The following is a 24970-nucleotide window of genomic DNA, read 5'->3' as shown; positions in this document are numbered from 1 at the left end:
AGATTTATCCGCAACATCATCCTACACACTAATCACTGCACGGTATAAAATACGTATCCGATGAACGCCAACCTTTCATCATTTCAAAAACTCCATATAACAAATCTTTCAAACAAGAACAAGATGCATTTTATTTTTGAAAACAATTTTCCATAAAGGGAAAGAAACAACCATAAAACAAACTTTTATGACAAGGAAAAAATATCACAGGAAAACTTGAAACTTGAACACTGTTGATTCAAAGAAAATACCTGTGTAGAAATTGAAAAAAAAGCTTAGAAAATAAGGACAGCGGGAGAAAGAAGAAAATAAAACAAACTGCTATATTAGTAATTATCGGAACATCTATAGGAATATTGAAGGTATACTTGAAAAGAAAATTTATGAGTGTAAAAACAAAAAAAAAAAAAATAAAGGTATATATCACAATCATTCTATTCGAGCAATGAACTGGATAAAAAAGATGATTTTTTCTTTTCCTTTCTGAAAACGGCATTGAAACTCATAAAATGATGATAAACTCATCAAATAATATCGTTAACAACAGATTTGTCTGTTCAAATAACAACTATGTCCTACTGTAACCGTTAGATCAAGCTAGAAAGAATCTTATCTTTAATGAAAGATACAGCAAACACTGAAAGAGTTGATCACTGTCATTTATTGAGGCTTAAGATCCTGTCTAATCGCTTTCAAGAACTAATTTCAATAAAAAGCCATTCGTAGAAGAAACTGATTATTACCTCTCCACTAAACCAGAATCAAACAAATTACACTTTACCACCATCACATAGCACAAATTAATACAACAAAAGCGATGGAAGCGTTTAGGTTTATTCTGAACAGGAAGATATGTTAGGCAGAAAAAATGAGAAGGCAAATTGGATAACAAAAAGAAAGCCGAAAGTGATAACGACAACAAAACAATTAAAATTATGCCTACCAATTCCAACGCAGACTTTGATAATAACGAAATTGAACAAAAAATGCAACAGTATTTTTTCTTTCTCCTTTCTGACCCTTAGCGTTCCTCAGAATTTCTACAATTCATTTCCGGTAAAATCGCCATATTCCCAAATATTACGATGCTCACGGCGAGCAATTTTCTCAGTTTCCTGATATTCTGCAATCTGCAAAAAAAGCTACTGCTTATTTATGCATGTTTCACTCTCTTTAATGATATCTCCTATTTTTATGGCCAGATATAGAAAAAAATATTTGGTCATGAAAAGAGGGAGATATCAATGAAGTAGGGAGATCAATCTCATCCATGGAATCTTCCAGCTGCGATAAATGGCAATGGAATCGCCTCAAATTATATTATTTCTCATCAAACCATTCAATCTCCATGAGGATATTAAAGCAGATGTAAAGAATGATAACTAGCAATAATTGATCGCATACTGAAAATCAAAATCTGATAGAGGGCTAAGCAATTCGCTAATACGCCGCAAATTCATACACATTTTCCTCGTCAAACTTTACTTAGCCAACACGCTGTAGTAACTTCAAAACTTAATTCTACCAAGCAGTGCTCTATCCGTCTTACCAGTTCTATACTGATATACTTTAATGAAACAGAAGAGCAGAGATAATAAGCTACCAATGAAGCGAATCTCTTTTCTCGTTTTTGTTCTGCCAGGGCATGTCCTTCAGCAATAAGCGTTTTTGCAACATCAGTACGAGTACCATCAGATGTTTCAACGATTGCAGTGACATGTTCTACTCCAGCATTTCGATACTCGATGTTTATAAACATGAACGGTACTGAGAATAGAATTTGCTCAAATGCTATGTCCGAATTATTTGCATGGTCAGGATCGTTAGGCATTTGCAAGAAAGCCATTTGGTATTCACGTGCACCTGCTGGCTGTGCTGCATAATCAGCTGGTAAAGCGGCCATCGATGTCACATCAACCATTTCTCTCTATAATCAATCACCGATTCAAAAAAATCAACTGTATATGACCAATTACGAATTATATGGCAAAATACAAAAAATGTGTACTTAACATGAATTCATTCAAAATGTTCTAAAACTTCACACTGCTCAACTATAAAGGCTAATTCCTTTCATCTCGATCATAATGATGTCATGTAACATGTTAAAATTTCCAGAAAGCACCTATATACATGGCCTATAAGATGATGCATCACAGGAAAAATAAGAAGGTTGGAAACAGTTAACTAATCTCAGTCCACTCAATATTTACAAATAAATTGAAAATACATTTCCGAAATCGATATATAAAATATCGACATTTTTTCCTTTTATTCCTTCAACACGTGCTCTATACCACAATTTGTCTACCGAGAACCGTGCAACGCACAAATCTCCACGTCGTGGTACATATGCACCAACTACTGGTGGCTTTTTCCTCAGCTCTTCGCGCAATTCTTTCATCATTTTTTCAAGTTTTGGACCTGTAACATTCTTAGCAATTAGCAACAATTTGTTGTAGGTCATAAAGCTATTACTACTTTTCCTCTCAAAAATTTCAATCGACGCACCATCATCCACCGATTGAGCAGCAAACTTGAAATTCCCTCTCTGCACGTCGGTAACAACCACCTTCCGATAATTTATCGCGCGCTCCATCTTTTCATCTGCTGAAGCAATTTCAGCTTGCACAATGGCCTCTTCATCGACCCACTTTGTCCATATTCCTAATTTCGCCTAAAATTAAGAAAGAAAGTTCTGTAGCTTCCCTCCTGCTACTTTCCTCAAATAACTACTTAATCTTAGTGATTAGCATCCAGCAGGTATTATGAAATTCAAATGAGACAGTTTGATGAAACAGCCACAGAACTCTTCTTGTATTTTGTACAGAACAATATCCATACCTGCGATTGCACCCAAAAAATGTTTGTGACATCGATCATTGGTCAGAGATTTACAGTTGGTGCTGTTATGCAGGTAACAAAACCAACAAAGGAGAAAGACTGTCATTACCAATACTAGCATATTAAAAGTAGTGTAATAAAATTAACAGGTAAACTGATTTAGACTGAAAGATTCTACGAACCTAAATCCAAACACTTCATGTTTGAAAGAAATAACTATGATATGCGAAATATAAAGAAAATCCGGACCCAAAACAGAAATAAGAACTAACCTTCTTAGCTTTTTCCTCCGCAACACAAAGCTGAGAGTAATATGCACCTTTTTCAGCTGTGAAATGTACGCTTGCTAGACCATTTTCCACTAATGCTACACTCATGTTACAAAGACCCTGTTCAGTTTGCACAAACATATAGCCAATGAAACTTCCTGATTTATCCATACCTTCCACTTCTACTTCCACCTGAAAGAAGCTTTTCTCCCAGTCAAGAATTGTAAAATCTTGAAACTTTGATGAAGTAATATCATCGTACTGCTGAGGAATCAATAATAATATAGGAAATTCCGCAGAATTCCCATTTCTTAAAATGCTAAAACCAACCTCACGCTGCATGATTTTTGAACGTGTAAATTTAGCAGCTTCCTCGGCAAATGGTTCATTTTCACCAATCAATTTACCACCTGGACCAATACGAGCACCACGGGGACAATCAATACCAGAAAATAAAAAAGTTATAAGGCACGTTTCTTTAGGCACATACAGCCGTACCCGACTACCAGATGCAATAAATTCTACAATACCCTCAGATCGACCGGATCTTTGCAAATAAGGCAAAAACTGTTTCGAACGTTGCGCGTCCTGCAAAAGGAAACACTGTTTCAGTGCATTATCAGCTCAAGCTTATACAAAGAATAATGTGAATCGCATGAAAAAATTTTACTTTTTAAATTATAATATGTAAAAAAATCAAATCACAAATATGTGATTCAGAAAGAGCTCAAATTCTCATTTCCCGATATCTTTATCTTGACCATTGCTGACTCAGTTTCTTAGCTTTTTTTGTACTATTTTGTATACAAAATGAACAACTGCCAGACTGCCATATAAACCCAATGACCATCCTAGATTGCTAACAATTTTTTTTTACAGAGAATTATATAAAATCCCAAAAACAACGCAAAAAAATAGACTAACCCCTTGCAATTCTTGAATCCTCAAAACTGAACCCTTATCACCCAATTCCTTCTCGGCAAACAGACCCTTTTTGCTCTTTTCTGCCTTTGCCTCAGCAGCTAACAAAGCATCGTATTGCGAAGATCTAAAACATCCATTTTCTCTGAATTTATATTTTAAAATTTGAAAAGGAAACCAAGTTTTATTCTGCTTTGAAAAAGGAAAAAAATAGCAAAGTCTATACCTATTGTCATCATCACTTCTGTATCGTATTACCTTCGCCAAGCCCTTTGAAACAAGTGCTTCAGCAACATTCAATCCTCCTGACATGACGGTGCAACAAGTTTTCGCTGGAAACTGTTCTGTTTTTGGTTGTATATAATCAGTAATAATCTGAAACGAAATGTTGAACTAGCACAATAATTGAATTAGCATAAAAAACAATTTCATATGAAATTCTAAGAAATTAAGATGATTCAGCATGCATCGTTATTTTGGACTTTCCTTGGGTAAACTATTTCTTTCTACTGACATTTCTTTCTACTGACTATTTCTTTCTACTACTTGACGATTCATATGAGAAATCTTCTTAGATTTGACTATGAGATTTTGGAATAGCACTTTTCCCTTGGAATAAAAAAAGTGTATCACACTTTTGTATTGGAACATACCTGAACTTTCTTGCCTACTAATCGTTTGCGCAAAAATTCACGAGCTTCAAACAAGTAAGGAATATCGTACAGTGGCCGAAACTGTCGACCAATCTTATTTTCTGTGTCTCGATTTTCCTCCCTAAAAAGAAAAAATTCTAAACACGTTATAATATCGGAAGAGAATTCCTTACAACGTATTTTGGATAATACCATACTTGTAAACCGTAAGCAAGAGATCCCAAAGATTTAGGAACTTTAGATGGTACGACCATAGCAATACCTGTCGTATCTCATAATCATTTCTCCGATTCCTTTTTTTTTTTTAAATAGAAGATACTCCCCCAGTAAAAAGTGCTAACCTTGGAGGTCTTACAGATGACAGCCAAATTTTGATTTCATCACCATTTTCCTTCTGAACAATAAGTGCATCACCCATCACAATTTCAATCACTTTTGCAGTGAACGATTTCTTGTCAACACTTAACTGATTGGATGGTTGATAAGTACGCCAAAAACGAAGTTTTTTCTCTTTCGCTATCCTGAAACAACCTTGGCAAATGAAAAGAATGTGAATTTGCTATAAAACAAATAGATAAGGAATTTGTATTTGAAAATTCAACTTTTATAAACTAGTTAGTTGAATTTGGAACAGTTCCGAAATTATGAACGAATACGCTGCATAGGCATAACGATTACTGCTAAGTACTGCGATATCCTTTTTCGGAATCGTTATTGTGCTAGCTTCTATCGATAAAGTCATCCCAATATTGACTGTTCCCTTCCAATCATTATCGGTAATTTTCTGTTAAAAAATATATGATAGAAAAAGCTGCTAATATTAAAACCTACCATTAACACGAATTTTCAGGGCATTCTGGAAAAAGGCAAATACAGTTAGAACATGATCAATGAAAAACAAGACTTAAATGCCATTCAAGCCTTATCCAGATTTATTATTGCAGCGGAAGTGGAAGTAGATTGTTATTTTCCTAACAAAAGTGTTCGCTCAAACTAATAGTGCACACTACATCTTTGCTAAATTCGCAAACTGTTTTTATTAATTAGCTAACTAATTTGAGAAAGAAGTGATGTATGACGAACCTTTCCGCTGCACGTAGTACTTCCGGCCCTGATGTAGCCAAAGCGATCGACCAATCAACACATTTTGCAAAACCTTCTTTAAGCAACAGCTCAGCAATATTCCCTTTCGGATGTATGACAGAACCAACGAAATTTTGGTTAGAAGTACTTTCCAGAATAATTTCCACATCCCTTTGTAGCAAACGACACTCGACAAAATAACGTGCCTCTTCAGCATAGTCTTCCGCTCGGCCATCCGCTCCAGCCCGTATAGCTGGTGCCTGAAAATCGAATTTTTCAAAATTTCCTGTTTCATACAAAACTGACTTTCATAAATTTCGAATTTTTTCATGGTAATCTGCTCATGGTTAGAGCAATGATCTCATTTGGCAACTTAACCTAAAATAGCAAAGTGCTCATGAGATGATATTCCCTTAACCTTAGATATAATGCAAACCTATTTATGACAAACTGCACATCCGATCCACTGCTAACTAACATTTAATTTTATGAAATCACAGCTTGATCCAAACCAATAAAACAACTCACTTTAATACCTGAGAGCATAAGTGTTATGTAATAAAAATCAGGTAACAGGAAAGCACGGATGGTTGAACCATCTCGCACTTGCTCAACAATCGCCTTGATCTTTTGTTGTTTGAATGTATCGACAAGAGCTCGTGGATTTTCTATAACCCATTTCACATGTCGTACCTGCTAACGCGACAAAATTATTTTACAGTAATCATTAAAGTATTGGGAAACAAAGGAAAAGTAAAAAAAAAATAGAAAACAAAGATATGGTTATAATAGGAGAGAGAAGATTAAAAAAACTTGACGGCTTTTCATTTTTTTTTGATTTTTGAGCAAATCTTAGAAAAGAAGGTTCAAAGTCGTGTCCCAAATTATACACCTACAAGCCAGGAAAAAGATCAACTATTTTTGCATTACTGAAACTTGCTGCTCGATACAAATTATACGACCGAGACTCCACACTAGGATACTTTCTTGAGACATACATCATTTTAGCGAACGTTTTTTGGTTTATGTATTCGTTTTTTTCTCATCAGTGGCTTACTATTGCTCGTTTTGAATAAAAGGAATAGTGTCAAATAAAAAACGAATATGAGTCCTTTTATTTATGTTCAGAATAGAAAATAGGAAAGCAGCACGAGCATCAGAGTAAGCAAAATAAGTTTCCATCGAAATTATCACTAATATTAAGCCTAATGATATGCTCCCATCTTCTAATAAGCTAATAGGAGTAATAAATTTATGAGTTTTATAAGTGCCGAAATGGCATAAAAGCTTTCAATCCTACATGTTGTTGTGCGCTTCCTTCCTCTAACGCCCACTTCCCTTTCTTCGCAGCTTTCGCAGCTTCTTGCAACTCCAGCAGTTTAGTGCTATATTCGCTACAAATACGGAATATAAACTATGATTTAGAACCTAAGATTTGGAATAATAAATAAAATTACACGATTTCATCCAATTTTAAAACAGAAAAGCACTTCATTTATGATTAGCAGTTTTAGAAACATGTAACTTACTCAGCAACACGTCCTACTCTCACTTCAACCCAACCCTCAGATACGCAAGTCTCCGTTACATTTTCGGAATTTTCAAGATCTGAAAAAAGAAATACCGGAACTAATGCGATGTAAAATCTTTGTATAACCTAAAATCTGTGTAAACACGTGAATATTTACCTACGTGAATTAAGATTTGTCGTCATAAAAAATCATTCTTGAAAAAGAAGTAATTTTAATATCCAGTTCCTATTAAAATTTGGAAGCTTTAAACATCATTCAATTCTCAAAGAAAATTTACTTGTTCCACCGAGATATATCCGGCCATGATCTCTTCCCGATGTAGCCGTATAGTCGCACCGAAAAACAACATTTTGTCCAATAAGTTTCTTGCGTAGAAATTCTCTCGATTCCCACGCAAAAGGCTGTAAACCGAAAAAAAAACATATTTCTTGAAACATTATAAATCAAGCTTATTACTTTTCATCCACATTCCAGTTGAAATTTTTAGATATCTCGTTTACTCTGAGTTTATACCGTTTTTTTTCTAACGTTAGAACTATCAAGTTTCACACTTTAATTGCATACTTTACCTCCTTTAAATTATTTGAAACTTCCCACTTACCTCGTCTTCCTTGCCGGATTCGGCATCCGTTGGTCTCTTAGCCAGCCGCGGTGCAATCACATTACTTAAATATACCGTTACCTCCTTCGGGGGTCCGTTCATCGGTGGACCCTGAAAAATACCCCTACCTACATCAGTATGGTGATATAATTCTTTCTTTTAATATTCCACATGATCCTTTTGTATTGTACGCATGTTACGTGTCTATGCGATACGACTGAATAAATTATCAGCAAATTAAGTGAAAATGATGAATTTCCATCGTTTGAAATATGCCTGCGGTATCTTAAAATTCTTAAGAGATTCTCTCGTTTGCTGACTTAGTGCTCGAATGAAAACTACACTATACATTTCGGGAATCCCAAATTAGCTGGCTGTAATTTCCAGATTTCAATTTCCGAACCAAATCAATCACTTAAAAACTGGATAGAAAGAGAAACATATGCACACACTTAGCCTCGTCAAACTACGAACGTGTTTGACATTTCCATTTGACCATTCAAAAATCACTTAATACAAATACCTTGGCTTTGTGCGCCATGTATGCCTAATAGAGAGAAAGCTAAAATTATAGACTGGACTCGAAAATACCTGTAGAACGACAGCATCACCACATAAAACTTGTTTCACCAAGCCTCGCTTCAATGAAGGTGCTTGTTGCGGCTGGGTTTGTTGCTCCGACATCTCTCAAGCCTTGCAAGGGAACCTTGAAATGTTTCTTCGCTATATACTTACTTCAGCCAGATATCATTCAGCTATTGCATTTCGAACCAGATTATTTCAGCAATGAATCACGACCACAATTATCTTAGTAGTAAATTTCTCTCTTACCAATCATTTTATTCCGATGTCTTGACTTTTCAAATATTGTACAATGATTTTCGACCAAATGTTTTTACATTATTAATCTTCGGATATCGATTATCTTTGTCAATGAATTTTGATCAACCAGTATTAGCTGTTTTTTACAGAAAGAGCTATCTAAAAAATTCTCCCGAAAATCAATTACCACCTATTGCGTTTGACTTCCTTAATTTTTGTAACGTTTGTCACCGAAGATGCATGTATATTGTAGAAATTCTTGCAAAAACCGATAATAAGCATAAATGACAATAAAATATAATATGGCTTAAAAATGACAATCGCCACGCATGAAATTTAAGCAACTCAATGTTCAATTCTTTTTAACTTCATAAATATCACGTAAACTGACCATCCTATCTTACTAACCTTCAAGCTATTCCATCAATTTCACCATTCACATCAAATAAACGATGTGTAAACAATAAAATTTACAAACTGCAAAATGCAATTCCAACCAGGCCAAATTGTGAATTAACCGTTGACACGTTCATCGTGTTACAAATCACACCTTGTATTGCAACACAAAATTATGCAATGAGAGAATGATAAACGTTAAACATCACTTCAAGTTGTCGAAAAAGAATAAACTGTTTGAAAATATATGCATATCATTGAAAGGAATTCTGAATATTATGTTAGATAGTATGATAATCATAGTAGCATAAATCTTTTAGATCACAAATTAAAAGATATAAAACATTTTGATTGATGTAATACTTAATGATATAATCCATGAAAGATGGTAAAAAAGAGAAAGGAGAAGGATAAACTACTGTGGAATAAGACGGTAAATCGTGGTTTCCAACAATTTCGTCTTCTTCTTTTTTTTTTTCTCATTTTAATTTTTCGAAAGGGAAATACAAATTTCTTCCGTTAGATTTTCCTATTCAAAAAAAAAGTTAAAATGAAAAAATAAAAATAATGTAAAAGGTTTTTATAGTATTTGAGAATCATCCAATATTTCACCACAGGAATGCACACTAATGATAGTGTTGATACAACCTTAGATATAATATTAAATGCGGTTTGTTTCTAGTTAATGCCATTTGACTTATTTTCATATCGTTCAATATTTCATTACTAAATTCGTTGAATTTCCTATTGTCTACCATGAAATCTTGTATTATTGTCGCATATGTGGATATGTACGTGTATATTTGTGAATTTATTTGATTAAAATAAACAATTTATTTTGAAATTCATCGATTTTCTTTTAAATTAATGAACATTTGTTGGCAAACATAGACAAGTGCACATTCATCAGTAACTACTTTCTTATACAGTAATAAATATTCCTGTTCCCGCTTATCTAATCTGTTAAGCGGGAAGTGAATGAAAAGGTTACTGAATGATCAAATCATCTACAGTGACCCGAACTCCATTACAGCTATTCTATTTCCGATTTTCTTCACATTTTAGCTTTAAAAATTAACAATGATACATTATACGTGGCATGCACTTGTATCTCCACCTGTTACAGCAATATTTTTAATCAATGTGATAACATCTTCGTCTAACTGATACTGATCAGCCAACTGTTTGAGTACATCGAAGTTTGTATATCCTGCCAAAAATGCATTCATTTTTGTAGCCAGTAATGAACTCACTACTTCTTCATTATTTAGATTCAACTGCAATAGAAATTCTTCATTATAACATCAAAATATGAACAAATGTTGCGACCACTGACTGAAACAAACGGATGGATCGAATGATAATGACCTATTTAAAAAAATTATTTCTACAATCATTGAAAAGAATAACATATTTTCTGGTAATCATCCTACTATTATTTAACCAATTGTGACCTTATTTTTACTAAAAAAATAATCCAATGACTAACGGGAAAGAAGCTATACATGAATCCATCAATGGGATCAAAATATTTTATTCAAGCGAAAGGTTCAAGTTTATGAAAGGCTAAAAAATTCTACTAAAAAAAAACGTTTTTTTCTGTCAACCTTTTTAAAAATTGCCGTTTGACAACGCAACCAATATTTTTGGTGATAATCTTCTGCCTGATAAAATTGAACCAGTTTTTGAACATATGTATCTAGCTTCTTACTGCCGTATTTCTCCTGAAAAACTGTTAACAATAAACTTTCATATCTCTTCGAGATTTTTTCGCCAGCATTATAAAGGGTTTTCTTCTATCTCTTTATGGTAAATTTCCCAGCAACTTAAGACAAGGTTTAGGTTATTAGACTGTCAGATAGTTCATTTGTCACAATTAATCTAGAATATATCGTATTTAGTATCAAGTGATTTTTCTACTAACAAAATCGACAATTTCACCATAGCATGCAAACAAATCATGGAAGAATAAATAAATCAAGCTGTTGAATAAAACTAAAATCAGAAAGGTATCCAAATATGATAGTTTCTCACATGAATGAAATAATATCTTTAAAAGAAATTTTTGCTATGATATTTAAATCACCTGTATCTTTTTCAAACTCTCCTTGGCCATCTCTTTTTGTTGATCATCGACGTAAAGAATTGCGGATTTGTACTGTTTTTTATATTCCGTAGTTGGATTATGATGTTCCCAGAAATAATTAAGGATTTTATCGTAGCTTATAATCTTTTCGTCAAACTGAACTTCCGTTACTTCTGTAATACTCGAGATCTTCATTGTGATAAAACGTAGTATTTTAATGAATGAAACAATATAACTTATATTTCAATTCGGAAAATTCTGAGACTTTACCGCTCGAATTCTAAAACCTACATAGTGACCTAGAATTCGATAAAATAACTTCCCTCACCTTGATGTTAATTTCTAGTAAATTACACAGATTGTAGCAGTTGTTTGACATGAAGCTAAAAATTCTAGAATAAATTCTAAGATTTCCAAAACAGGTTATACGTTAACAACTGCGAAAGAATCTATTCCGAACTTTTGCGATAATAAATGAGAGAAATCTTCAAATAAAAAATAAAAAAGAATATGCGGTAGAAAGTGGACAAGTTGGAATGAATTAAACGTATAATTTATGGAAATATTTCTTCAGCAATCATAATTCATAAAGAGATTAAGAGATGAAGATTGAAAAGATAAGTGAGAAAAGATTTCCTCCATATAAAATAATTTTTCAGTTGGATGTGTTAGATGTGCAAAAAAAAAAAAGAAAAAAGCATATGGAAAGTTTGAGAAAATTAAAACAAACATACCTGTATGATCACCGATATTCTGATAATTAGGTGTCGCTGTGGTACCACCAGCATAACCAACTCGTGTCGCCAAGACACCATCCAATTTTGCGAATGTTGATTCAGCACCCCAAAAGCATTGCATTCCAAAATAAGCCTTTTGCAAATTAGCCATTTTTTTTTTTCCACTAATAAATTTAGATTACAAAATCAAATTTATTTAATTAATACCTGCAAGAAAAGAATGAAAAATCACGATCATTTCTTTCAAGAGTTTTGTTTCATCTGTTTATATTAGCATTTATAGGAATAAATAATTTCGGAAATAACAAGTCGGAATACTATCAGAATTATTCAATTATCTATCTTTTCCCAATGATAAATTTGTAATAATCATTTTAAAACTCTCCTGAAATGCCTGTCTAATGCATTCATTTTTTTTTTTCCTTACACTATTACTAGCAAATAAATTGTCAACAGAGAATTGCAATTAAGTGATCAGTGTGACCTATATAGCTGGATACTTATAAATTTGAATGTAGTTGAAAAAAACCGGTAGTAATTAAAGAACAATTAAAAGCTGATAATTTAAACAGTTGTCACTTATAATAAGAATTGAAATGGAGAAATTCTGAAATTTCAAGAAATAATTTTAGAAAGATTGTAAATTAATGTAAAGAGATAAAAGTCGTTTCTTGTTCATAGGAATAAACTGACTGATCATCATCGGTTTGAAGATATCAAAGAACCAAAAAGATCAAAGAGTATTCCTTTTCTTGTTTCATGCAAATGATTTTGGTAATTTGAACAAAAAAAAGAAAAAAAAAGTCAACCTACATATATATCATATATTAAGAGTTCATTCGTGTAATTTTATGTATCATCAAGTATTCCTGCATACAAAATATATGTAAATTTTTAATTGTAACATATGCTAGTGATCAAGTAAAGCCAAATTAATGCTAATTGTACAGCATTTTTATGCAAATTTCCTTTTAAAACAGCAAAAAAAAAAAAAAGGTTGGTGAAAGATATACACCTTCCTTTCCAACTTAATAAAACAATCTAATCATTATCAAATTTAAGTTAGGTATAAATTGTTCACTAATGGTATGACAATTAATCTATGCTTGCCGTTTCTAAAATGTTTCAAATTTTGGAAAAATTCTATTTCAGTTAAATATTTTTTAAATTTTCTGATTTCTTTTGGAAGCAATTGCAATGATGCTATTTCATTCTTTTTTTTTCCTAGCCAATAATTATTTTGCTGACATTTCAATGTTCCCGGAACAAGAATTGACCATTTTGAAATCATAAAGAATAACCCAAATGACGAAAGACTACTCATCTTTGAAAACTCACATTGATTATAAAGCTCTTACTGAATTAAACCAATTTTTTTGACATAATATGATGACATGCAATGTATGCCTTGTCACATCAAAGAACAATTCCGAAATTTTGCAAAAAGTTTTAAAGGATTAATGAAACTTTGATACGAATCATCACAGATGATGTTAATAATCGAGCTTACAAATTTCAGCTCAATGCAAAATTACATAATTAACTTATTTGGATTTCAATTATAGCATGTTAACAAGCCTAATGTCGCAACCATATCGAAAACACCAAGTCTTAGTCTCTATCAGTAATTAAAATCCTATAGAATTACCAAATTCAGATCCTCATTAACATTCCAATCCTTTAGCCAACAAAAAGTTATTTTGAGATTTAAAAAAAAAAAAACGATAGTTGAATAAAAATTTGAAATATTTGATACACTAATTACTCCATAACAAAACATTTACCTATAAGTGATCATTCTGTCTTATCAAGTAAATGAGCCGGAGAATAGGAGGATCTAAACAAACAAATGTACGATGTGAGATCAAAAACCAAACCGCTGGATGACATGAGACCAGAACGAGAAGTAAAGACGAAACATTTATAAATGCTAAAGATGAAATATCTCTTATACTAATTCAAATATTCTCTGCTAGTCGAAAAAGCAATCACATAGCTTCCAAAAAAACTTCTTACCAAAACTTAGTACCTACCCCATAAAAAAAGTAAATTTCAATCTGTAAGTCAAAAGTATTCATGAAAAGTTGAAATTTAAAGAAAAAAATTGTACAAGAAAATGAAGAATACAATAAGTGAAAATAGTAAGGAATTTTCCATTCGCTTGTAATTAACAAATTCATAAATACTTTAATTACTTCATATAAATTTCTGATCAAATTTACATCAAAATACATAATCGTATATTTTTCCTTTCAAAATTCATGCAACAACAAATTTTTAATATCTTGAAATTCATAAAATTCCAAAACATTCTATCCCATAGCTGGGATCATTTAATAGTTCCTACAACTCCAATCGTCGATTACTTCCAATCACTTTGATGGTAAATAGTCTACTAACATCAGCCGTTAATAACTTAAGTGTAATCTTAACCTAAATCCAAAACTTTTTCTTTCTTTTTTTACTTCTTATACCATTTAAAAACGTTTCAGTCTTAAACTACACGTGGTAAGATGTATCCCATAACGAAAAATTTAAAAAAAAAAAGAAAACATAACAAAAAGACTGAAGTAACAAATGTTACAGTAGTACTTATATTACTTTATCATCTTCCTGTATTTTATGAGATATGACGAGTATATGGAAATAGTTGAAGAAAAAATAGCTAGCAAAAAATATTACATGAATGTTATACAAAAGGGAAAACACAAAACATAATGATCAATTTTTCAAATTTCAAAACATACCCAATCGAAAGTTCGGGATTATTCCTCGGCAGTATATTTACAAAAATACATAAAGTTTTTTCAGTGATATAAATCCAAATCATGTACACTTGTTGGGGTAAGTAGTCATACTAGAAAGAATTTGAACAGAAATACTGGAAGAGTTCGATTTTCATCACTTTTTTCATAAATTCTTAATTAAAATTCAGCATCTTACAAAAAAATTACAACCTAAAATTTCAAATTCTCAAGCTTTTCAAAAATCCCTTAGATGATCACTGAAGAGGGCATTATACCGAATAGTTTTGTAAATCCCTTTACTTTCCCAGCTCTAATAAGGATGATAAATCATAATGGTGTATTGAAAAGCATGATAGTCACGATGTACAAGAAAGACATTAAACCATTCAAATGCACACAACACACAAAATACTAAACCCGTATCACTTAATAATAAAATTTATTTAACAGTGTCAAAAAAAAATCATCGAGAAAATGGAATCGAACAGACCAGTAATGACTGCCCGTAGCTCAGCTGCCAAGCCAGAGATAAACTCGACATGTCTACGTTATCAAGCCTGAAAAATTTACAGATATATGAGAAAATAGATCAAGTTCAAAAACATAATTAATTAAAAAGTAGCTATAACCTTGCAGCTTAAAAAGACCCTGGAAACTATTTTTTCGTTTTCTTGTTTTTTTTTTTTAAATCAAAACTAGTTCAACCGATTAAAGGAGGTATACGAAATGTCCTATGGTAACTCATAGGAAACATTTTTCGAAAGCTGAATGTCATATAACTATAATGACATCCGCCATATCGTATCCTTAAGAAATGACTACAACAAATGATTGAAACCTCGAAAATATCAGACAATTTTAAAATATAAATCGTCGTGGTTTATAGATTCCGAAAGTACGTTACAAATTTCGCTCCAGTTTTTGAAGTCTAAAAAGGGTGACAAAAATTAAATCCACAGAAGCATGCTAAGACCTGAGCTCGTTTTATTTATTTAATTGTTCGGTGGTACGTGCTCGTCTGCGCCGATCCTGTCGTTCCTGTGCTAACGTAAAATAGTTCCCATGTGTTAATTTCGGAAACTGCCCTAATTTTTTAGAAGAGCTAATTATTGCGCGTTGTTTTTGTCCCCACAAATATCCATTATGTGATCCTCCCATGATTTTCGTCTTTTTCTTTCGATGTCTCGAATTCTGAATGTTAGTGGCCAGTGATGTTAACGAATTTCTAGCAGATGGACCCGCATAACCCGCCAATTCTGAATAACTCTTCACATTTAAGTAAGCAACATCGGTTGATAGTAAGTTAGTACATGCCATTGAGGGAAAAGATGGAACATTATCAATAGATTTATAATCAATAATAGGTTCATTCCAGATTTTAATTTGTGTTTCAACTAATCCCAGCGAACTCTCTTTGTTACAATCGTAAGCGAAGATGGCATCATCTTGTCTTGAAGTTGTTGCAATTATCATTTCACGCTTTAAAATTTCTCCATTATGATTAGTCTTCGGAATTTGCATCACTTCGATCAGAAAAAATCCAAGTTTTTTGATCCCGAAATCAGTAAAACCAGCATCACCACACATGAATGAATCCAATGTACGGCTTCCTATAATGAGAGCATCCAAAAAACATCGATCACTTGTTTGATGAATTGGCCGAATCAAAAATTCAACGGTTGGTAATTTGACGCTAAGTTCAACTTGTTGCTGCATATATTGGAACCAAAGAAATTGATTTTCCACACAAGGTGTTGGCGGAACCACAAGAATGCGCAACTGGAACTGTAACAAATACACAAGTATATCTTTCAGAATCTTGCCGTATTTCGACGGTGCCATCCCTTCAGCTAGTTCATGTGCTCCTGATGACAATACCACTGCAATACATCCATTACCAAAATGAATTTTCTGCAAAAGGAGAAAGAGAGTTGACATCCGTTCAGATTCTTCTAATTTCCGATTATCGATTCCGAACTGCTGTAAAAATCGGCCATCTATGTCGCTAAATCGTTTACCCCACTCGATATAGCGTGCTAGGCGTGTAGACGTACTATCACCCATAAACATCAGCGGACAATTTTCAGTGAATGCAGTTACATGTTCAGCACGCACCATTTCAACAGCCCAACCATATTCATCAACCTCACAACCAATTTCCCAATTTTGAGATAGCTGATCACGCTTAAGTCGAGTACCTTCAAACACCGAATCAGTCCACTTTAATCGAACCGGAAAGAATTCTGTAGCATCTAGACACATTTTCAGTCGTTTACATCGTTGAATCCAAAAATCGAGAATAGTCAGCATCAACGGTCGACATTCTTTCAATGGAACTAAATCGAAACGACTTCGTAACTCAGTATACTTGGTGAAAAGATCAAAAGGTGCCGTATGATACAATTGGCGGTAAATATCATTTTTTAGAGTATTGGGAATTTTCGCATCTCGTAAATGAAGATAGTAAAAGTGATGCGCCATCGTCGGTGGTGCGAGATCAGGTGAAACGTAATCGACAATTAACGGCAAACATAGCTCATGGCCACCGTAATTTGAATTACAAACACTGTACGGATGAAGTGGTGAACCATGTTGAATAAGGGCTATTTTCCGTGAGTGAACACGTTCGCCCTGCACCACATCGTAAAGCTGACAAACTGTCTGTATGAGATCGGATCGGTCCGGAAAGCCTGAAATCTTGCTATATTAATCCAGAGAAATCGAATTTGAAAACGAAAAAGAACGCTGAAAAGTGATTCTCATTTTAAATCATGCACCCATATTTCGATCTGTTTTCTGCAAGAATCTAGCTGTCACAAAGTATCAAAAATTAAAACAAGCGCAGATATCATCTTCAAAATTACGAAATTCCTACCATTATGAGATAAAACACAATTTGAAATAGTTGTCACTGGTGTTGTTGCACTCGGAATCGGCGGATCGTAATCTAAATGTACAGCTAACGGACAATACATTGACATATTCCTGAAAAACAGAATATATTAGATTGAATCAGTCTGACAAATATGAACGGCCGTTTAGACCGTAACGTAGAAAATATCTTGCAGATCAACCTGTGATTCACAAAGAATACAATAATAAATTCGAGATAAGTATCATAACGGCACACAGACTCCAATCAACCTAGTTCTTGCATTTCCAAGCTGAACATTATCATATATGAGTGTCTCCTGCGACCACTTCATACGTTAACAAAATCTAATCATTCGAATCAGCAAATCTGTAAGTTAAGTTTGTTGATGGATATGATAACTGTTTGTTAACGAACATGATAATATTCTTTGTATCAAAATAATCACAAAAAAAAGAAGATATTTCTCTGAATACTGAGACCAGCAGTTCAAATCTGATGGAAATGAACAACTGGAATTATTTATTGAAACGAATAACAATCTGACAACAATTAATAAACGGAATCATTCATAAATGAACAAAATCATCATCAGTTCAAGAAGTTAAATGTTAAGAAATAATTCAAATAGATGGTGATCTAAATTGATAGTATGTTAAACAAGAGATCATAAATGATCTGGTGGACAAATCATTCCTAAACTTCGATTTTCTTGTTTCTCCTTGCCTTTCATCCATTTTTCTTGCAAAAGTTTTACAAATGAGATGAACTACATACTGAACACAGTTAATTCCAGTTTTAATCCTTACAGAATAATCCAACAGTATAATTCTAAAAACTAATAGACTGTAAAGAAGTGGGACAACAAATAACAAAATTTAAAAAGTATTCTACAAGTTAAAAGATGTTAAGATGTGGGAAAACTTCTCAAAAAATCCAATTCCATGGGATGCAATTCACCGGGAATGATCAATGAATGTAACGGTGGTCCCATGTCTACATCGCATAATGCCTCCAAAGAGCAAAAAACAATCTGAAATTAACAAATGAATCAAGTCCTCTAAGTATTTTAAAGGCAAGAACTTCTTCAGCTTGAATAAATGACATTTTTTGCCGCCAAATCAAGAAAATTGTTTAGTCACAACTTAATGTCAGCTGTACTCCATGCCATTACCACCCTCATCCAACAGTATTGAAGAACATAGAACAAAACTGTTTTGTACAGATAAATTTGCGGTCAAATTGTTTCATCCTAGCTGGAATACCAACTTTTCATAGTTTTTAACAAATAAAAAATAAAACCTTCTGGTCATTCCATCCTACCCTTGCCAGGGCCACACATTCTGTGCTTCGTGTGTATGCTAAAAAAGAATTATCAACAACTGAGCAATATCACAGTGAAGGATTATTAGAATAAACATATAGTAATACTGATAATCTATAATGCAGTGTTAAAAAAGGAATGCAAAATAATCCCATACAAAATTTACATACGAAACGAAATAGAAAACATATGATTTTGATTTATTCGAAATGATTTTCCATGCAAACTGTATATATCTTTAATGTTTTTTGTTGTCTTATGTTGTGCATTTAATACATATTTTTTCTTGGGACTCAAGAACAACAGCTTCATCTATGTCAGTTAACATCATCGAGTGCTCTATAATTTATCATGCCAACCCTTATCATTTTCGCAGTTTTATTTATAATAGCATGTGCCAATGTTGCTCGCACTTGTCCATTTATATCGAAGCGAAATTGCAAGCTTTTTCTATTAGTTATTAGTAGATGCGATTTAGAGCTTACTTGCTTTAAAAACTTACTTGCAAACCTTGTTTTCACATCGCTTTAAAATTTATTCCTGTGAACTTACCGGGTTCCATTTTCTCGTCCGCTATCCGATTTGCAATTTCTAGTAGCTGTTTTGCTGCCTCAGAACAAGTCATATATCTTGGAGGGAGGAATTCCTTTCGGCCTCTGGAATTTTCAATTCGCAGATGACAATTTTGCAAAATATCAACTCTAAACCAATGAAATGCATACAACTAAGATAATATAAAAGGAGAGAAATAAGCACGCTTATTGCTGGTTCAGTCTTTCCAAAGGAATTTTACGATTCCCCGGCTATTAATCGATCAAGATTTACATAGTTTTAAAATGATCGGTTCCTATCAATGAAGACTTCTTTTTTTCTTTCTTTTTTTTTTTTTTAACTCGGAACAGGTATAGTACCTAACATGAGCTATGGAGAAAAATTTTTTCTACATTTTCATGAAATCAATTCAAAAACGAAAATTTCCATAGCGTTCTGCACGAACACTTCAAGGGAGTTAAATCGAACTAATACAAACCTCATCATATTTTCAACTGACTGCTCCTTCGTTTTGATATCTGAAATATAACATGATTTTCTGAATTGCAATTCATTATTCTAGATAAAATACTACAAACTCAATTATTATCCAGATCGTTCTGACGTCAAACGACTGGAGAATGAATGTAAGGAACGAATCTCCCCCTCTTCAATGTCTCAGGTAAACAATTATAGCTTCCATAGTAATTTTCATCGTTTAAATAAGTACTGCTAATAAAAGGAAAAACAGACATTGCAGTTTTCCGAAATATATGAAAATACAAACAACATAAAATGATAATTGTTGACCTAACAAGCACAATGTATGTAATCCTCGTTTTTTGTTCTCTGCAATTTTGAAGTAATAGGAATCCGGATGCCAATTTTCTTCCCAAAAAACAATTGAAATGATCTCACCAAATTTATACAGCTGAAACCGATACGGAAATCAGCAGTAAGAAATAATGCAGAAAAATGATTTCTCAGAAGCAAAGCTTACAACTCCTGTAAAATTTCGAAACATTCTACGGATAATAAAAATGACAACGCTTTTTGAATACCTGCAAACCACAACATCCTACAGCACTGATAATTGAAGCGTTATGCACAATTTCCACATTAACACCTGCTTTTCGAGCAGTTAAAACTAAATCCGCATGTGTTGTGGCACCAAGAGGATCGCCAACTACTAACAGACATACATCAGAATTGAATGCTTCGTCTAACACAACATCTGCAAAACCTTATGAAAATAAGAGCTTAAAAAACCAACTTCAACGGTACATAGTTTGTCCTATGAAATCAGAATTCTAGCAATATATCGGTAGTTCCTTTGCGACAATCACTTTCCTGATGGTAATTTCGGTGCTATATACTCTGCTCACCGTTGGAAGTAAAAAAAAAAAAGAAATCGAAAGTTCCTAGTGGTCATTATTCTACGGGGAGACGAACATTTGTTATACACGATAATACAAACTACAGTGTAGTGAAGTATAAAATGATGTCAAACAACCTGAAATTAGATTAATATTAATTGATAACAGCAACAACTATTAAGACGGTTAAAGAGTACGTTTCACGAAATTTGAAAATTCAAATAGAATAAATTAATAAAACTACTAGAATCTAGTTCAATCGTTGTACGATCGGCCTCGTCAATTTCTTTACCGAAAAATTCCTCCAACTTCTTTTTATCCAAGCCAAACGACATAATACTTGTGTAAGTTTCCAAGTACACATGGGAACATTTCTGTACAGTAGCCATTCCTTTCACCGTTATATCATCAACATTACCCAGACCCAAACCGACTAAATATAACATTGCAGTAAAAAAATTTTAGCCCGTTTCAATAAACCTGAAAGAAACACATTCCTCCCATGTTACCGATGATGACACATAACATTTGAGGATATATCAAACTGATCGATTCAATTTGATTCAACGATTACTTCCTATAAAGTAGACAATATCCACCTATCCCGTCAACTATATTTAAGATAGTTTTCGTTTGATAGATAAAGATGCCAATTAGAAACAAGCTCATATTTATGTACCAATCAAACTGACATGAGTGTGTCAACATCACACTACATGCTAAACCAGTTCGCTCCACTATCTATGCAGTTCTGTCATCATCACACTCTCCCCTGTATCATCAAAGATATAACTTTCATCGATAAATTTATTTAAATGCAATACAGTGTAAAGGGCCTAGATCAATATATTACGAAACGAAAATACCAATCATATCAAAAGTCCCGCACCCATCTAAAACAAATCAGGAGGATCGTTACGGATTTCCAATTCCAACAGTTCTCAAACATGCTTCCGCGCCATGTCTTTTTGCATGCATCCATATTAACTTTCAATATTCAAACCAACAAACCAATAAATTCCATTTCGGAACAAAAAAGCAAATTCCCAGCATTCAACAGTCTTCATTAGTTTCACGCATGACCCACGAGAAGTACGTGAAATCCGACTGCCGACTGCAAAATGTAACAAACAGTGTGCAATCCTCAGATAAAAATTTATTAATCATCGGCAAGAATCACAACTATAATGACATGATCAGAATCTTTGATCAGAATCTTCATTTCTCTTCTTATGCACCTATTCAACTTAAATTTATGCTCCTATGTAAGCCTAATTCTTGCACGTATTGTCTTGCATGTATTGTCTAGTTATGCAATAAGTCATACGAATTTCTAATTAACAGGGAACTCTAACACGACTTTACGTTCCTGCACGAACTTTCAAATTACGCAACATCCCGCACTTACTCATAGTCATACGTATAAAATCATGAGAAACTTTTCAAGATATAAAAAAAAGAAACCATAAAATCGTCGAACATGGAATAACGATGTAATTACTGGAACAAGAGAAAAAATGCAATATACAACCAAAAAAAACTGTGAGTTTCAAGACAACCTGGAATTACTTGGAACTTTAAATTTACTCATTCCAGATCATCCTGAACATTATGCTCAGCTTACAATTAGAAAAATTTATGAATTGCAAAAATGACTTTCAATATAAATGATCGCAAATGTGCCCACACAATAGAAATTCTAAAAAAATGTTTTCCAATTCTGTTTTCTTATGAGGCAAAGTGAACAAAAGCTATTAGCAACTTTTCATCCATGCAGAAAGAAATCCTGAAAGTGGAAGCACAAAATGTAAATTAGAAATGTAAATTAGATTTTCTAACATTGTCTCGTTCAAATTTGAAAATAACGACTGGATGACCGAATTTTATTCAACTATCTATCGCTTTCTTTTAGAATCATGTCGTCGAATCAGTTGAACAATAATTCCTGTGTTGATTGCAAGGAAGAACAATGAAGAAAGCCAAATTAAGCAAAATGTATCCAACCCGTGAAATTCAAATAAATATGCAGGACAGAGCCAAAAAGCTTGTCCCAGAAACCACAAAATTATCAAATATACCGCTGTCTTGGTTGAAATCTGTAAAACAAGAAGTCCAATGAAATTTAATTCTCATTCAAAAATGACCAGCAAATTTTGCTTTGACATAAAATGATATGACCAAAAATCCATTTCGGTTTAATGTTTCAGTTCATACTACAGCGATATAAAACTGGAAATAGATCGAAAAACTGACTTCAATATTTCGTTGAGCAATCGGTAATAAGCAAATGTACCAGATGAAATACTGACTAGTGCATACTTTATTAAATGAAACAAATACGACCGTTGTAATTAGCCAACAAAATGGGAGATCATCATGAAATCTGTAAGAATTTACACTTAATTTTTTGATGACTGCATTAATATTTTGGTGCAAGAATTAAATTTAAAAGACAATGAATAGTTCTATATTCAGTTGAACGCTAACGTCTTCGAGGAAAAGGAATTAATCTGTGCTTACTTAACTAACTTGAGCAAAAGCAAGATTTCAATTTATAACTGCTACTTTCTTGCCAAGTAACTTACCTTTCACTGAAAAATATGAAAAATACAGCTTCCTAGTACTATAGCTACTTTGTTACACCATGACGGAAATAAATGAAGACTAACAACTTCACGACATTGTTAATGGAGATACCAAACTGACCAAGTATTAAAAGTTCTAATATTAAAACCCCTAACATTACGGTAAAAGTTATGAATAGGAAAACACACCTGAAAGCAAGCCAAATGATGAGTGAAACTTGAGGTATAAAAGCACAAAAACCTATAAGCCGAGAGAGTTGCGCATTATCGGCTGCCAGATACAATAAGTAAAAGTAGGGTGAAAAATTATGTCGTGTGTCAGTACGGTGCAAATGATAAAGTAATGCTTCGTTAACGTAAGGCATACCATATAATATATAACATATGAACGTCAATGCTAATAAACTAGAAGAAAATATCTGAAATAAGTGGAATCAAAACAGATGTGATATAGTGACACTTTTAAACAGTAACCTATTAAAATCGTAAGGAAGATAATAACATGGTTTACAGATTCTTGTTTCATATCCTGTGAATTTGTATAAGTAAATATTATAAATATTATAAACAGAAACAGTGATATCCACAGAACAGTGATATCCACACTGTTCTCAACAGAATGTTGAAATGGATGGAACTAGGTAAAAATAGCTTATGATATATGATATCTAACATACCATTACAAAAATATATCCTTTCACATTTGAAATCAATCGTTTGATATAATCGATCCATCCAGATGACAAAGAAACACTGGACAGAGACAAGAAAATGGAAGGTAAATAAATAATTGGATATAATTTCACGTGTACTGCTAGCAGCCCATAAACCAAGGATGCTAATCGCCACTGAAAATATTTCGTCCAAATCTCATTTCGAAACGAAAATGGTACCACATGATTTCACTTACTCTTTTATATTAATTTCACCCTCTTGATGGTGGCTTTTTTTTCTAGCTGTTCCGGATAAACTAGTGCGTAAGGCTGAATAAACATTGTAGTCGCATTTCCCATTATTCATCAAATGTTAATCAGTAATACTGACATTCATTGATTAAAAAGTTGATAATGAGTTATTTATAGCAGCTCATTATAAACTGATTTTAAAACAGACGTTTTTCATCACTAATTAATTCAATCTATATCGAAAATTATAATCAACAAATATTAATAAACTAGAAAGGAGGTACAAATATTAATAAACTAGAAAGGAGGTAGAATAATATCGGGAGACAGAATAATATCAGAAATGATAAGAACCTGGTAATCACAATCACTTCCATTCCACTCCTTTACTTCTTACTCTTTGCTGTCTAACTAAACTATTATAATCTGATTCTGCATACCACGAAAAAAAAAAAATGAAAACTGTTTTGAACGCTGTGAAGATGTTACCTGATTCCGCATAAGTAAATATAAAGTCCATAGAACGACAGCACATACAAGCACATCAGCATTACCTCTTGATGATATTATGGCTGTTAATGGATTTGCAAGCCAAAATATCACTACACTTTTTTTATCCTTGACTCATCTTCGTCCTATAAACTTAAAAAACTGAATAAAGAGACAAAAGTTAAAATAAAAAACGG

General features: G+C 33.0%; 5 protein-coding genes across 6 annotated transcripts in view; all 5 read right to left on the bottom strand.

Moving 5' to 3' along the window:
- Positions 1–243: 243 nt before the first annotated feature.
- On the bottom strand, positions 244–8617 carry LOAG_02162 (hypothetical protein). The gene is made up of 17 exons (XM_003137700.2): positions 8495–8617; positions 7904–8014; positions 7580–7703; positions 7300–7378; positions 7071–7164; positions 6299–6463; positions 5771–6030; positions 5029–5208; positions 4688–4808; positions 4261–4409; positions 4038–4161; positions 3444–3701; positions 3117–3305; positions 2512–2677; positions 2231–2424; positions 1604–1927; positions 244–1130 (listed from the first exon to the last, which is right to left on the bottom strand). The coding sequence occupies exons 1-17, from the start codon at positions 8585–8587 to the stop codon at positions 1041–1043; spliced, it is 2721 nt and encodes a 906-aa protein (XP_003137748.1). The 5' UTR covers positions 8588–8617; the 3' UTR covers positions 244–1040.
- Positions 8618–10165: 1548 nt separating this feature from the next.
- On the bottom strand, positions 10166–12157 carry LOAG_02161 (peptide methionine sulfoxide reductase). Its single transcript, XM_003137699.2, has 4 exons — positions 11942–12157; positions 11208–11380; positions 10729–10845; positions 10166–10398 (listed from the first exon to the last, which is right to left on the bottom strand). The coding sequence occupies exons 1-4, from the start codon at positions 12093–12095 to the stop codon at positions 10210–10212; spliced, it is 633 nt and encodes a 210-aa protein (XP_003137747.1). The 5' UTR covers positions 12096–12157; the 3' UTR covers positions 10166–10209.
- A 3506-nt stretch (positions 12158–15663) lies between these two features.
- Positions 15664–17672, bottom strand: LOAG_02160 (hypothetical protein; the record flags this gene model as incomplete). Its single annotated transcript, XM_003137698.2, has 2 exons — positions 15664–17381; positions 17567–17672. 2 exons carry the CDS (start codon positions 17670–17672, stop codon positions 15676–15678), a joined length of 1812 nt encoding a protein of 603 aa, XP_003137746.1. The 3' UTR covers positions 15664–15675.
- Positions 17673–18195: 523 nt separating this feature from the next.
- On the bottom strand, positions 18196–21367 carry LOAG_02159 (diphthine synthase). Its single transcript, XM_003137697.2, has 7 exons — positions 21039–21367; positions 20480–20652; positions 20229–20349; positions 19918–19957; positions 19440–19543; positions 18866–18924; positions 18196–18596 (listed from the first exon to the last, which is right to left on the bottom strand). Exons 1-7 carry the CDS (start codon positions 21238–21240, stop codon positions 18471–18473), a joined length of 825 nt encoding a protein of 274 aa, XP_003137745.1. The 5' UTR covers positions 21241–21367; the 3' UTR covers positions 18196–18470.
- Positions 21368–22689: 1322 nt separating this feature from the next.
- The window catches only part of LOAG_17677, a gene marked incomplete at its 3' end in the record, with an annotated part of 4403 nt that continues 2122 nt past the window's right edge, over positions 22690–24970 (bottom strand). For both annotated transcript variants that reach the window (XM_020450340.1, XM_020450341.1), the window contains 5 exons: positions 24774–24902; positions 24057–24227; positions 23569–23798; positions 23048–23177; positions 22690–22890 (listed from right to left, as the gene is read on the bottom strand). In XM_020450340.1, the coding sequence (XP_020305999.1) occupies positions 22690–22890; positions 23048–23177; positions 23569–23798; positions 24057–24227; positions 24774–24902 (861 nt within the window). The remainder of the gene's footprint in view (positions 22891–23047; positions 23178–23568; positions 23799–24056; positions 24228–24773; positions 24903–24970) is intronic.

This window comes from Loa loa (assembly GCF_000183805.2).
Source record: "Loa loa unplaced genomic scaffold supercont3.112, whole genome shotgun sequence".
Classification (NCBI taxonomy): Eukaryota; Metazoa; Nematoda; class Chromadorea; order Rhabditida; family Onchocercidae; genus Loa; species Loa loa.
Note: the sequence above shows the minus strand (reverse complement) of the source record. Positions and strands in the feature narration are given on the sequence as shown.

Bases quoted from the DNA above. Each gene is read 5' to 3' on its own strand.
- LOAG_02162 (XM_003137700.2), bottom strand. From the start codon at position 8,587: ATGTCGGAGCAACAAACCCAGCCGCAACAAGCACCTTCATTGAAGCGA. The intron at 7,704-7,903 runs GTAAGTGGGAAG...TTCGGTTTACAG, and splicing joins AATCCGGCAAGGAAGACGAG to CCTTTTGCGTGGGAATCGAG. The intron at 3,702-4,037 runs GTTAGTCTATTT...TTCCTTTTGCAG, and splicing joins GGATTCAAGAATTGCAAGGG to GACGCGCAACGTTCGAAACA.
- LOAG_02161 (XM_003137699.2), bottom strand. From the start codon at position 12,095: ATGGCTAATTTGCAAAAGGCTTATTTTGGAATGCAATGCTTTTGGGGT. The intron at 10,846-11,207 runs GTGATTTAAATA...ACAGTTTTTCAG, and splicing joins AGAGTTTGAAAAAGATACAG to GAGAAATACGGCAGTAAGAA. The intron at 10,399-10,728 runs GTTGACAGAAAA...TTTCTATTGCAG, and splicing joins AAACGGCAATTTTTAAAAAG to TTGAATCTAAATAATGAAGA.
- LOAG_02159 (XM_003137697.2), bottom strand. From the start codon at position 21,240: ATGTTATATTTAGTCGGTTTGGGTCTGGGTAATGTTGATGATATAACG. The intron at 18,925-19,439 runs GTAAGTTCACAG...ATTCTTTTTTAG, and splicing joins GGACGAGAAAATGGAACCCG to CATACACACGAAGCACAGAA. The intron at 18,597-18,865 runs GTTTTATTTTTT...TGTTAATTTCAG, and splicing joins TAGGATGGAATGACCAGAAG to ATTGTTTTTTGCTCTTTGGA.